At 47.3% G+C, this 14,765-nt stretch overlaps 1 protein-coding gene across 1 annotated transcript; it reads right to left on the bottom strand.

Annotated features, from left to right (window-relative positions):
- Nucleotides 1–7,602: 7,602 nt before the first annotated feature.
- On the bottom strand, nucleotides 7,603–14,234 carry TRADD (TNFRSF1A-associated via death domain). The gene is made up of 4 exons (XM_009872336.1): nucleotides 14,093–14,234; nucleotides 10,728–11,005; nucleotides 8,856–9,048; nucleotides 7,603–7,910 (listed from the first exon to the last, which is right to left on the bottom strand). The coding sequence occupies exons 1-4, from the start codon at nucleotides 14,232–14,234 to the stop codon at nucleotides 7,603–7,605; spliced, it is 921 nt and encodes a 306-aa protein (XP_009870638.1).
- Nucleotides 14,235–14,765: the final 531 nt, after the last annotated feature.

Here is a 14,765-nt window from a genome sequence, read left to right as displayed (position 1 = left end):
CGGCCGGCCGGCCGCTCCCCGGGTCCTCCCGCGCCTGCTGGGATGGGGCAGGGATGGAGGCGTCAAGGGCTCGAATGTGGAGCCAGGCTGGGGGCTGCCAGCAGTTCTGCGCTGTTAATGGTTAACAATAACAGCTACTAAAAAGGCTATTTTTTTTTTCACTCTGACTTTTTTCAATAGGAAATGTAGTAATTTTTCTGTCTTTTTTTTTTCAATCCCCTTGTGGTTGTTTACTTCTGCAAGGGCTCATAATTAGCAATTGAGAATTTGAAATTTCAGCTCGGAAAGAAAATCCACTTGGGGGTCAGTTTCTTTTTTTCTGGTAGGGAAATGATGGGAGGAGGTGGGAGTTGAGCGGTGCGGAGGCTGAAGACAGATGTGAGGGTCCCTCCCAAAACACTGAACAAACAAACAAAAAAACCACCACCTTTTTTTTTTTTTCCTTTCCATTTAATTTGAATTGCTTCAAAACAAAACAGCTTTATTTGGAGCCAAATCTGAATTGCCATTGCTGCTGACCCGACTGCAGCTGTAGCATTTCCTATCTCTGTGGCTGTTTCTTTGTCTCTGCAATGAAAACAATGATCCTTGTTCCTCTAACAGAGGCCAAGGGTCTGGAGAGTGCCCAGACCACAGCCCCTTTAATCCACAAAGTTTTTCATTTGCAGTGAACTCATCGTAAAAACAGGTTTTGATCTACTCTGTTTTCACAAACGCCCGACTGCTTTTTAAACATATTGTAAAAATGCTTTTTACAAGTGTCTGTGCTTTTTTTATGTATTTTTAATTTCAGCTCAACCGTTTTGCTTTATTGAACACAACGTTGCCGTGAAAAGCTGTCACACAGGTGGGTTGCTGCGGAGCAACTCTGAGGCTCTGCGTTCAGGTGCTCCAGGCTGAAAGAGCCTTTTCCTCGCGGTCTGCAGCCCTCTGAAACACAGCAGTTCCTCGCTGCTGATCGGAAACCTCAGCCATAAATGTTGCTCAGCTTCACGCTTTTCCTATGCCAACCCAAGGCACCTTCATCCTCCTCCTCCACATCAGCAGCCCCAGCGTATTTTTCATCTCTCCTCTGTACGGAGGCAGATGATGGTCACAGAGGCGAAGAGCAGATGAGTATTCACCTTTCCTCAGAGGGGCTGGCTGAGGAATGAGGGGGACCGCTCCCCAAACCCTTGTTCCTTGGGCACCGATATGTGGCTGATTCGTTCTTCTCACTGCCAGCAAAGGTGCCCTTGGTCTGTACATGTCACTCTGTCTTAATAGACTGGGTGGGTGATCTTGTAGACCCCCATCAGTAGGTCAACCCTGTTGACCCTGGACAGGTGTTGGCACATGGCTTGAGCGAGCCACGTGCCAGACGTCCTCCCACGGGCTGCAGGGCAGAGCCCTCCTCTCCATCACTCTATTCCTGCAGGCATCAAGCCATGCGGTTTGGAGCACAGCTTTGTGGTAAAGAATGAAGGGCTGATCTTGTGATTTTTTGAGCACTGTCTGAGATGTAAGGGATTCAGGGTGAAATACTGCTCTGCTTGAGTTCATGGCAAAAGGGATTTCCCCAGGTTCAGCTGTCGGGTCAGCCAGTGGCTTCCTGTGCAAAGCCACTGGAGAAGATTTAATGTCTGAGCTCCTTGACTCCCCTCCTACAGGGCAGGCAGCCTTGAGAGAGAGCTCACTAATAGCGAGGCACGGTCCCGTCCCTGGAAATGTTCAAGACCGCGTTGGACGGGGCTTTGAGCAACCTGGTCTAGTGGGAAGTGTCTCTGCTCACAGCTGCAGGGTTGGAACTAGATGATCTCTGAGGTCCCTTCCAACCCAAACCATTCTCTGACGATTCCCTGATTACAGCGATGCTGTGGCCTCTGAGGAGTCCCAGGTATCTAACGGCACAGGAAGAAACACGGGGAGCTCTGACAGGTGCCAGGTTTTGGATGAACCTCCCCTTCTGGCCCCGTTTGCTAAAAAAGGCTCATCAAAGCAGTGGAAACTGCACAAACATGGTGGCTTTGCTTGGTTTTTGACTTGAAAACAAAGCCATTAACTTGCCTTGGTGTGTCAGTAGAAACGTGTGATGTGAGGAGCAGACACTTCGGCTGGATGCTCCTCTGGGAGCTGGTGAGAGCCAGCATGGTCAAAACTTCAGTGAACCCCTTTCTTGCTACTGCATTAAGTGTTTAATATAAGTCTCTGAGGCACTTTTCATCAAAAATATGTACTTATTTATAAAAAAGAATGGAGAAAGAGATAGACTAAAGTGCCTTTTTTTCTATAAAAGACAATTCCTCAGAGGTTGAATGTCCTAGACCTGAGTATACATGGCATTGCAGTCCATAGCTGTAGATGGCTGATCTAGATCTGATGCTAAATATCACGGGAATTTGGAATTAACAAAGTCAGCAAGGGATTTTTCCACTGATGACTAAGGAACTTAACCACACATCTACAGACTTCAGTTAAAGATGTATGGCCAAATCCCTTCAGTGGCTTTAAAAATCAATCTAGAGAAGAAAATACATTTTCTGACTACAAGCCTTAAATTGCCTCGCTGTTTGAGCCTATCTCTGGACCAAAGACCCAGGGCTGGACCCTGACCTGCTGTAACTCGCTGTGCCTCCCCAATTTCCTATACAGGAGATTCATGGCTACACCAGAATTTTCAGTTAAACTGAACGAGCAGCTCAGGTGAATCCGAGGCTCCTCACTGCTGTACCTGCTTGCTTTCGGGTTCAGAGCCTGTGGGCAGCTGCCAGGGTGTGACTTGGAGGTGGCTCCAAGGTACCTTTTGAAACTGCAGAGGGGAGGTGACACGGTGACGCAGGCAGCAGGAGGGCTTCTCGGTGCTGAAGCGGATTTTGAAAGGAATTACAAAATTAACAGGTAAGGAAAAACCCCACCATTTCCTCACACTGAGAAAAGACCTCTGGAGCAGTGTCTGCACCAAGCACCTCTGCCTCCTCTGAACAAGTGTTTCCTCGGCTCCAAGCCTACGTGCTTTTTTTGGCTTTCTATTTTCTCTGTCTTGACAGTGGTGGAAAGTATGTTGTGTTTTCTGCCTTGGCTTCCCCCAAATTTTGAAATGGGTACAGTTCTGAGACTTCCTGGCTACGAAACTCCAGCAAACTGTGGTGCTTGGAGGTGCCCTTTTTTTGTTAGGGTCCTGTAATCTGCAGCGCTGTGACTTTAGCACCCCATTGTGCATTAAAAATAATGCACATATCCAGCTCTTCAATGGTTGGGCTGAGGCAGAAAATGGAAAGTGTTGCTGTGAGCTGTCGACATTCATTTTTCGTTTGACTTGCTATGAAAATGCGGAAAAAAATTTCATTATTTCTCTAAGGTCCAGCTCATGATTTTTAAGCATTTCTGACCCACAATGCTAAACTCTTTCTTTATTTTTGAGTCAAGTACTGTTGTCACCTGATAAACTGGTCCACAGTGAGCAGCTGTGGCAGGTAGGAACTGAAGCTGCTGGAGGAGAGCACCTTCCCTATCAGCCGTGGTGGTGCATCCTTGTCTTCAGCCGATGAATTAACCTATGGGGTATTTTTAACAAGCATCTAAGAGGGTTAACGTTGGCCTTTCATTGACTGTGCCCTCCAGAACAGTTTGATATTTCCCTATGTGACAATTTTGTATCAAGGTATACTCTCAGGTTTACTTCTATCAGATGCCTCACATCAAAGTGTATCTGGTGAGCATTTTAACTTTCACTCTTCTCTTTTGTCGCTATCCGCTTGAACGCTCAGCTATGCCAAACCAAATCCCTCAAATTCTCCTTTGGATAGATCTTCTATTCCTTCTGGCAGACTGAAAGGAGCCTCCTTCAAATCTGAAACATTGCTAAAACTACAAAAACAATCTGTAGCACAAGAAAAGCCCTCTTGGCTCCCTTCCTGTAAGTGCCTTTTGGCCTGGTTTCTCCTGTTTGTTCTATACTTTTTCTATTTTGGTTTTCTATATACAACTGATTAGCATCTTTATTTGCTTTTAATATCGAGGGCTGGTTCACTGTATGTTTGATTCTGAAACACCATCCCCCACCACCCAAAAGTTTTATTTTTTTTGTCAGACATATCTCAATACACAGAGAGGAGCTGTTACGGGATAAGGCCAAATTCACCAGCAGCAGCTTATCTCACACCCTAGACATTAGCTAATCGGTATAAATAGTAGTAAGGGAGTGTCGTCTGGGTGTCTGGCATCGGAGCAGGTGTAGTATTTGTGCAGCTAACTCTGCACAGGCAAGGAAGAGAGCACGAGCGCGCTCCGTGTCCAACAGCCAGGCAGTCGCCCAGGGTGCTTGTTAGAGCCCTTGGTCTAGCACATAGCGCTGAATTTCTAGTGTGTCAGCATGTATCCCCAACATCTAGCTCTTTCTTCAGTTCCACTTATTGCATTACTCTTTAAGGTAATGATATGCCTCTGATTTTTTCAGCAAATCTCTGCTCACGCGTTTTTTCTCCTGTTGTGAGTCCTTCTTCCTTCCACGCATGATGCCAGGTCCCTTATCTTTCTTGGCACACCGATGTAAAATGGCTGTAAAATCGTTGGGATAAAACAGAAGTAAATTCAGAGTCAAGCCCCAGCCAAATGCCAAATCAATGCAAGTAATATCATGTACTCAGGAGCCAATCGATCTATTTCATGCTAAGGCTTCTGTGAAAATTGTCTATCTATATTTCTGACAGATAATACTAAAAAAACCCCTACTTTTTTTAGCAGGAGGGAGTCTGCTTAAAAACAGAATTGAGTTTTCACTGCATCTGACGATGATGACTGATCATGCAAAAGAAGGTATGAAACAGCCACTGCTACAGTGCCAAATCACGCCACGTGCTCAAGACAATTCCACCATGGAATATCCCTGGAAAACCCTTTTCCTTCAAGTCTCTGCAATGAAGGCACCTGTGAACGCTGTTAAAGATGAGCATATTCCAGAAAGGTTGCCAGGAGCTCCAGCACTTAATGGCGCTTTTGAGAGGGAATCTGTGAGTAAGGGGAAACACATATGCCAATTGCTGGCAGAGGAGTAAAATACACAAGGTCTGCATTAAGAAAAAAGAAGCATTCATGCTTAGTCCTCTCTAATACAGGAATAGCAGTAAAGAAGTGTTTTGGACTTGAAGTAGATGTTGTATAATAAGTCTTTCTCATTCTGAGCATTAACAGAAGCTACAAAAGCTAGCACAGAGTGGTCGCCCTATAACTGTATATGAAAGTTATGCATATGAATAGCTAGCCTGAGAGCCTAGAAATATTCATTACAAATGAGAGAGCAGACTCTATGCACATGGCTGTTTCCTTGAAAAGTCGTTTCTGCAATATCAAAAGCAAGCCCTCTTGCTGTTAAAGTAATTTTCAAGTTTCTCATTTTTATTATTTTTTTTAAAATATCATTTGCCAAGTGGGTTGCTGCCAAACAGAGTTCCCCAGCTGGGATCTGGCAGAAAAGCTAAATACTTTGAGGTATGGTTCCACAGCAGCCTAAACTAACTAACATCAGCATCACTGTGCTGATCCCAAAAGCAAAACTGTCGGAGAGGTAATTGCTTAATTTTGGGAAGAGTGCTGGTACTGTAAGGGAAAGGGAAGGACATGGAGCAGGAATTTGAATGAGGAAGAAGAGATAGAAACAGCACCAACATAGAATGGCTTTAAAAAAAAATGCCACAGAGCTACAGTCTTTGTAGAGATGGTGCCTGCATGAAATCCTGCTTCCCTTGAAACTATGGGCAAGATTTACTCACACCCTGAAAACATCCTCTCCGGCTTTAACCCCCTCCATTTCCTCTCCATGTTGTGTACATAGCCTTAGGGATTCCAAATCCGCAGAAAAAAAGCCACGTTTCTCAGGCTTACCCTGAGGAACACGATTCTCAGCTTATCTGAGGCATGTGGACCCCAGCTGGGTAGAAGCTGGCCACCTAAATCCTCCTGAGCTGGATCTTCCGTCAGCTGATGCTCACAGGATGCATTTTAGCAGAAGCTGAGGGAGCAGCACCAGCCCCAGGAGCTCGGATCTGAGCCCACAGCTGAACCCAAGGTTGTGTTCCTCCTTACCAAATGACAGCTTTCACTCCAGCAAAGGATTAAGATGTGAATTGTGGTTTAACCAGCCATCAGGGCTTGCCTGTCTCAAAGCTGGTCCTACCATAACAGCCAGCAGCCCAATATTTGCGTGCACACACGCAAGCAAGCCTTGTGTGTGCTGGCAGAGCCACCCTCTGCATTTGAAATAGTTTCAAAGCCCTGCTGGCTATTCCCACAGCAGGGCAAAGAAGCATAGTATATAATGGAAAAGGATAAGTGAAAACATATCAGGAAAGCACTGGGAATATGTCAGAGGTAATCAAGCTGCTGTTGTGCTTTGCAAGACCCACGTCATGTTAGGCAGAGGTGTAAACTCTGCTCAGCTGCAGCCTGCATCAAACCATACCAGGAAACAGTCCGCTTCTCCCACCAGAACTGAACACACAACTCAGCCCGGGGGTCCAGGTCTTTTAAGCCATTTTTACCCTCAAAATCAGGGCAGATAAATCCAGGTGCAGCAGCTGATCCCACAATTGTCACACGGTGACAACACCACTAGGGAAAGCCCAGCTCTGGTGAGACACGACAGTGTGAGCTGTCCTCTCTGGTGAACTCTGCAGGCCGAGGGTAAGTGGTTAAGAAGTGAGCAAAGGCCTGAGCAACCAGCTGGGCAGAGGTGATTGCCCAGCTCTGTGGGGTCAGGATGGTATCTGAGGCTGCACTGTGCTTTGGAGCAGCATCTCCACAGGTAATCTGCCGACTAGGAGACTGCTTCCCTTCCAGCCCAGTGTTTTCCGTTTCACAGCTGCAGGCTCCCTCAGGTTAGTGGGAAAGAGTTAAGTGTGATGTAGTCAATATATCTGTGATCCAGAAAAACTTGGGAGTCATTCTCTGAATTTCTGTTTGTCCATATTGCTTGTTCAGTGCCTGAGATTTGTTCTACCACAGCAGCCTTGTGCCCTGTGGAAGATTATGACTGTCCCAAGTAAAAGGGAAACCTTTAGGTGGTGGGAAGGAGCTGGAGTAGAGCAGGACAGGACAGATGCACTTGCCACAGATACTCCTCATTTGACGAAGAGGAAAAAGAATATAAAATTGACTTTTCCTTAGAAATTTCCCCTCTGACTTTGATTCATGTGATGTCAAAGTGCATAAATGTCTTCAGTATTATAAAAATATTGCAGCTCTCCAGGTGACAGCCCTGGGCTGCAGCCTAAGAAACAGTGGTATCGTCCGCTTTATCTGCTTCCCAGAGAAATTCTGAGATGCCTTCCTTGCTTTCCTCCTCTCCCCCACCCTCCCCTAGGGCTCTCTGGCTGTTTGCCTGTGACATGAAGGAGGAAGCCAGGCTGAAAGCCTCCTTCTTACAGTTCACAGGAAAGTAACATTGACTTCTGGAAACAGAACAAAGTAAAGGACGTCAGAGGTCTGTGCTGGCTTCCATGAGCACAGAAAATCTCCCCCGGCCATTCCGGGGACATTTTCAGGACTTTACATTCCCAGACACTGGCAGCAGTCTCGTACACTAGCTAAAGCAAGAAAGCTCTTAGCAACGTCACTACCCTTTGGGCTCTAGGAGCAGTCCTCGTTCGAATGGAGGCCCAGCAGCTCCTCAGCCAAGCTGACAAGGCCATTTTCTTCCAGGGCTGGGATGAGCCGTGCTATTGTGGCCTTCTTGCCCTCTGACTGGATAAACCTGAGGAGCATCTGATAGGCTTGTTCATATAGTCCCTCTCGGTCATATTCGAGGGCCAGGTTATCAATGACAGGATCCCGCAAGGCCCGGCAGGTCTTCTGCAAAGAGCGAGCCACTTGCTTCCATTTCTTGGACACAAGCTTGGCAAATTTCTGGTGGTCATCTGGTGTGAGCGTTCTGTTGGCTGAAAAGCACAGAGGCCAGTTAAAACACAGGGGTTTCACGGGCCAGTCCAAGTTTTGTTCGGTATTCTGTGGGGCAGGGAGCCTGTTCCGTGTCCACAGCACGTTTTTAAACTGCTGTGGAGCTGCTCTGTTTGTCCTCTGGTGTTTTCACATCAGGGCAGCACCATGAGCTTGGAGCAGAGCAGGGAAGCTAAAGGGACTGCCCTGCCACGGGCACGGGGTCACACACAGAGGGGTCTGTGCGCCCCAACCACATTTCTGCACCACTGGAAGGGAAAATGAGCTGAAGTCTCCTCTTCATTTGTTTTGGCCTTTCAAAAGCAACTAGTCAAGTCCCTTCTGACCAAGTCCCCTGTTCCCCACCTAAGCATCCTCAAAATACTGAGATACAGACAGAAGCTCTCTCCTTGGCTGTTTATATATAAAGAGCTTTAAGCACGCTCAGAAATGATCTAGCTGATCTCAAGCTAAAATTGCTATGTGAGAGTGTCTGAAAGCTTTCTGTAGGGAACAGACCCCAAAGGCAGTGGGTGTAATGCAGGGAGCCTGAACAAATCAGTTCTGACCACAGGCAGGGCTGATGTGTCTGTCATAACCTTCCCAGTCTGATCCAACCCGTGCTATTAACTCAACCAAATGACACGGAGGAAAACTATTCTGTACTCTTCCTTTTAGTATCTTAATACTTTTAGTATCTTAATTCCTTAGAATTTTAAAACCTGAAGAGCCTGGAAGGGACACAGACTCTGGTTCTGTTGCATTCCAGGAAACAGGCTGAGGCGTGATCTGAAGCAGTGTGGCAATATCTAATTCCTTCCTTACGGGATTTTGGGAAATCCGTGATTTATCTGACGTAGACCCGAACATGCAGTCACGTTAATCCTCCCTCTTGGGTTCTGAGGCGAGAAGACCAAGGGCTCTCTTGGTCAGTTCTAGCTACTCACCAAACTCTTGTCCCTGAAAGATGAAGGTGACTTGCGGGGAAAGGCAGCTGCTTTGAGAAGGACAAGGAAGAGATGGGGAGTTCGGAGACGTGCAGTCTTTTACAGCCTTATTGTTGTTGATGCTCTGGTTAACAACCAGGCTCTTGAGGCATTCCTCCAGCTCGGTGATCTCCTCATCCCGCAGGCGGTCAGGCTGTAATGCAAACAGCAGATTTGTGCCAGGTTCACCACCTCACAGAGCTGCAGAAGCTCAGCTGCAAGGTGCAGCTCAAGATGATGGTGTTGAGAGAGGCAATGAGATAGCTATGGCCTGAGCTGTAAACTGATGAGATAGTCTGGCGGAGTTCTGGCTGTAAATGTGTGGGTTTGAATCTGTAGTGTGATATAAAATTGGCAGTCTTCCCCTCCTGGCTTTCTCAGAGGCAGCAGCAAGTGATTACTGGTTGCATGAAACTGCTACTGGTCCGTGTTTACTTTCAGGAGCCCTCTGCAAGAATTAGGCTTCACCATAGGCAGCGTGGCTTCTCTGACTTATTCTACATGAGGGTCAGACCCACAAAATAGGGTGACCTGATCCAACAGCTCATGGCCACCAAAGCAGGCAGCTCCTGCTGCCCCCCTTCTTTCTCTTTGCCCCTCCATTACCTAGTTTTGCTGTTCCTGGATCCTCTCCAAGCCAGTTTTCCTTACTAACTGAGAGAAAACTAGTCTGACCTCCAAAAACCAGGTAATGGGAAAAAGAGTCAAGAAGGCAAAGCACATGGGAAGAGTCAAACCTGGCGAGTGCTCTGATCAGTCTAGTGTTTAGCTCACATACAGCAGGTTCCAGCACTGCCCTCAGCCACTGACAGCTGTGTCCCAGCTTGTCTTTCTGACTCTTGCAGAAGTCAGGCTGAGTCAGTTTTGGGGAACTGAGAATAAGGCCATCTCTTTTGTCCAGTCAGCTAGTTCAGCAGAGGGAGGGAGCAGCAAGCAGAAGTTGACAGGGTATGGGGATATCACATGTTGTTTGGGCAAGGGCTGAAAGGTTTGTATTTCATTCTCTGCGTTTGCAGAAAAGCAGCCTGGCAAAACATGCCTAATCTTCCCGAGTAGCTGGTGATTACTTATTTCTCAGGACCATCTAGAGGGAACCAGAGCTATAAGGTATTACTAGTTCCAGGTGGAAAAAAAAGAGCAGGAGAAAGGCAATGAGTTTAATCATGTCAGGTGCCTTGCTTCTGGGGTGAGGTGGCAAGATCTCACTGTTCTCTCTAGCAGGATTAGAGTGCCAGTACCAAAATGTGTGATGAGCTAGACGTTAGACATAGCCCCTGGGAGAGAGGCTTTGCCTGCAGAAGGGCAGACTGTTCCTGCTGGCAGCAGATGCTCTGTGTCCCCACTCTGTCACAAGTTTGGTATCATGTGCCGTGTTTGCACTCACGCTCGTTTCTAGGTGCAGTTACTGCTCGTACTCTCGGAGGAGGCAGTGTGCGAGGCAGGGGAGGGAGGTGCTGAGCAGTGATCGTTCCACACAGTGCTGGTGCCCTGTCTGCCTGCCTCGCAGGTGTACAAGGCACACTGGCTTCTGCTCTCAACTGCACCTTCTGTAGTAACCTTATCTTAGTGGTTTTAACAGCCACACTAATGGTTACACACAGAAAAAACAGTGACTTAGCAGAATCTCTGCAGGCTGTTTTAGGTAACTATTGTGCATCCACGAAAGCGCACAGCTCTCTTCTGGGGAAGGGCAGAGCTGTTTTTCCATATTACGGCTGAGAACTGAAGGACGGAGAAGTCAACAACCCAGCAGCGCAAGATTTGCACCCACCTTCCCGAGTCCTGTCCTACTGCTCCTCACTGCTGCCTGGCCTCCCTCCCTCTCCCAGTCACCTTTTCTCTGTAGATGCACTCCAGGCAGCGATCCTCATCCTTCAGCATGTCGTCGAGGTGCTCGCTGCCAGCCTTCAGCTCCATTTCAAGAGGTACCTTGGTCATGGCCAAGGAGATCTGGAGGTGATTCTGGAGGGACTCCTGGAGCGCTCCTTCCCGGTAACTCTGCAGGAACCGGCGGCAGTTCTCCTGCTTGCAGAACTTGAGCTGGACTATCAGGTGTGGGGAGCTGCAGTGCACTTTGAGCATGTCCACACCATTCATGCTGCCGGTGGAGTCTGGCAGGGAGAAGTGAGCAGAGTCACTATCCAGGCATGAGACAGACAACCCAGACCCATTCCCATCCACCACCAAGCCTGCAATGGAGTAGCTTTTGAATTCTCTTCTCTCTGTGATAAAGTTCTCTGGGACGAAAAACCTGTATGTAAAACCAAGAGGAAAGGATTAAGTTTTTTCTGCCCTACCACCATCAATCCCCATGAAGTATGGTGTCCAAACAAAGCTGTGTGGCACCACGCGCCAGGTAATTATCCCAATGCTGTTTATTAGGGGAGGTCTTATGTTTGAGGTTCCATTTCCAGGACAAGAGAGTGGATTCTCCCCCTTTACACTGCTCTTGTGAGACCCCACCTCAAATACTCCATCCAGTTCTGTGGTCCTCACCATAAGAGGGACATAGATCTGTTGGAATGAGTTCAGAGGAGGCCACAAAGAGGATCCAGGAGCTGGAGCAGCTCTGCTACGAGGACAGGCTGGGGGAGCTGGGGTTGTTCAGCCTGGAAAAGAGAAGGCTCCAGAAGGACCTTTTCACTGCCTGAAGAGAACCTACAGGGAGGCTGGAGAGGGACTTTTTACAAGAGTGTCCAGCAACAGGACAAGTGGAAATGGATTTAAACCAAAGGAGAGTAGGTTTAGATTGGATCTTAGGAAGAAATTCTTCGGTCCAAGGGTGGCAAGACTCTGGAATAAATTGCCCAGAGATGTTGCCCACCTCCCTGGAGGTGTTCAAGGCCAGGCTGGATGAGGCCGTGAGCAACCTGGACTAGATAAGGGCTTCTCTGCCCACAGCAGGGGGTTGGATTAGATGATCTCTAAGGTCCCTGCCAACCTAAGGCATTTGATGATTCCATGACAGAAATGGTTGCGCTAAACTGGTAGCACAGGGAAGTTTTATAAATGAAAGCATGTAGTTGAGCTCAGGGCTCGGTCAGTCTTCAGTCCTTGTGACTGCAGTTTTACGCAGTGATGAAGGTCCTGGAAAGAGATCCAGCATTTCCCCTCTACCCCATGCCTACAAGTTACTTTTAGCTGGCTCTGAGCCTTTCACGCATCTCACAAATGGCAAATGATGGGGAATTAGACTGCTTGAGGAAGGGCCTTGACTTGTTCTTTTACATAAAGAACTAATTCATGGTAAAATCTAAACAAGGAGAACCCAGGGATGAACCCTGTTAGACATAAATGCGGGGGAGCACAAACGACGTGGACAACAGAAATTGTCCAGGCCTTTATTCTTCCTTCTCCCAGCAAAATTTAATTTCGTTGAGCTGTGCACATTGACCTTGTGTCCACAGGGATTTTATACACTGACGATGACAGTTTGAAGTATGTGTTTTTCTCTTCTTTATTTCAGCAGAGGCCCGTGGGAGGCTGCTGTACTGCTTCCAGACCCAAATTAACCTCTTGGCCTGCTGCTGCTCAGGGCTGTGTGGAGGTGCCAGCTGAGACTGGCACTACATCAGCTATTTCTAAACCACACGTCGCGGCATTATTTAGACATGCTTGGAGGAGAATCCCAAGGCAAAGCAAACTTGCATGCTCCACATTAGGCAGGACAAGTGACCTGGCATTTAAAAATATGTGATCTAACAGTGGCTTCACAGGGTTTAACTGAGTTCTGGTTGCATCAGAAAGTTTAGTTTGGACCAGATGTCTAACTGGGACGTGGGGGCAGGCACCTAGGAGAGTCATTTTAATTCACTGTGGCTGACCAGAAGTGTCTTTTCATTGCTTCCTTAGTGATTTTTCTTTTGGTGAGTGCTGGTTAAACAAAAGCTTCTGTGACAGGGCAAGAGGGCTGGGGCAGGAAAAGCTGCACAGACACGGAGAACTTTATGAACGGTGTACAAGACAGCTGGAGAGCCACTTTGAAAGGAAGGACTTTGGAATTCATGACACTTCAGCCAGCTTAGTAGGATTTAGCATTTTTGTGGGCTTTCCTTTAAATCTGTGAGCAGACTCATGTTCCGGTGACACAATGCAACCACAAATCGAGCCTAAGTGGACAACTGTGTCAGACTTCCTGCTCCTTCACATCACTGCACTGAGCTACAGGCTGAGGAGGCCTGTATTGGATAAGCCAGCTGACTTGGTTAGACATATGATCGCCGGAAGAAATTGCAGAATAATTACTCAAGCCCAGTTAAACAATATGGGCTCAGCAGTATGACAGGTAAAGAACACTGTGAGAGTCATCCTAGGTAAATATGGTAAACTCTTCAAATTAGTTTCATTCTGCGGTCAGCTTGGTGCAAGGGTGGATACAGAAACATAGATTTATGTCCATTTGCATCTCAAGTCCTTTTTTGATGTAAACGGGGTTACATACACTTGAAGCTAACGTAATTGTGCCTGTTTATATCAGAAAGGAACTTAGACTGGCTATAGCTAATTTTAAAAACCCACTTCTCAAAGCACAAATCATGTTTCTGTGGTGGTATAAAGACAGAAATTCAATCCTCTTTCACTGCAGTTGCAATCTTTTCCCCTTGTACATAAATAGGTTTTTAAATAAACATTCATAAAGTAGGATAACTCATAGGACAGTTCAAGATGGAAGGAAGCCCAGGAAGTCTCTAGCCCAACCTCCCATGCAAAGCACAAAGGTCACACCAAGTTCCTCAGGGCTTTATCCAGTCCCATTTTTAAAACTCCCCAGGATGAATAATACACAGTTGCTCTGGGCAACTGCTGGTCTGTCCTCATGGGGAAAATGTTTGTCCTTATACCTGGTGTCTACCTTTCTTGTTCCAATTTGTGCCTTTGCCTCTCATTCCCCGTGCACCACTGTGAAACGTGTGGCTCCATCTCCCTCCTCCCCATAGGTACTGGCAGGCCATGGGCAGGTCCCCCAAAGCCTTCTTTTCCCCAGGCTGAACAGATCCAACGCCTTCAGCCTCTCCTCACAGAAGTGTGCCAGCTCCCACCTGTTTTGGTGGACTTCTCCTGAACTTGCTTTATTTTATTGTCTCTCCTAAGTACAGTGAGGACCAGCTCTTCTTACCCACAAGTGTGAGATTAGAGAAAGGCACGGCATCATATGAAGAGACGGGACGGCACGCCAACATATCACGGAGGATGGGTACCTGCTAACGCCAGCTTCAGTGCCTTGAACACACTAGGTTTCTTCTGGGAGCTTTCATAGAGAGATGGCAGAGCGATGGCCTTGCACGTCGACTGGAGGAAGAGATAAGCGCTGCCGATCCAAGGAGAGGAGCTGCCTGCCATCTTCAGCACCCTACGAAATCACACAGGTGAGCTGAGCAACCGTAAGGAAAATAGCCCGATGCTGGGTGAGTGCTTACAGCAACCACCAGGTGCACGCATGACAGGATTATGGGGATTATACCCTTAGCTCCTAACGGAGGTGGTGATGTTGCTAAAGCAAGTGTAAAGTTTGAGGAGTTGCTCTGTAAAGCCCAGCACAGTGGGACATAGTGTCTGAAAAACTCAGCAGCTTACAAAGCTCTGTGTTCGTTTTGTACTGGAGTCCATTCATTTTTATAGTCCAAAAAGACTCCAAAGCAAAAAGCTGGCAAAGTCTAAAGACATATAGTTGGGGCATGCTAGGAAACACCCAGCAGTCCTGGTTCTAGCACGTTCACATGGACTGAAGCCCTACTGCAGGCAGCAGCACTTGGCCCAAGGACCCAGACCTTTGGTTGTCCTCACTAAAGGATACATGACAGAGCCCAGGGCTCATGCGGCAGGACACTGCTTTATGTACTACTCATTTATTCTTCTCCCAACATTTGCCTC

Source organism: Apaloderma vittatum, unplaced genomic scaffold (genome assembly GCF_000703405.1).
Source record: "Apaloderma vittatum isolate BGI_N311 unplaced genomic scaffold, ASM70340v1 scaffold34096, whole genome shotgun sequence".
NCBI classification, from domain to species: Eukaryota; Metazoa; Chordata; class Aves; order Trogoniformes; family Trogonidae; genus Apaloderma; species Apaloderma vittatum.
Note: the sequence above shows the minus strand (reverse complement) of the source record. Positions and strands in the feature narration are given on the sequence as shown.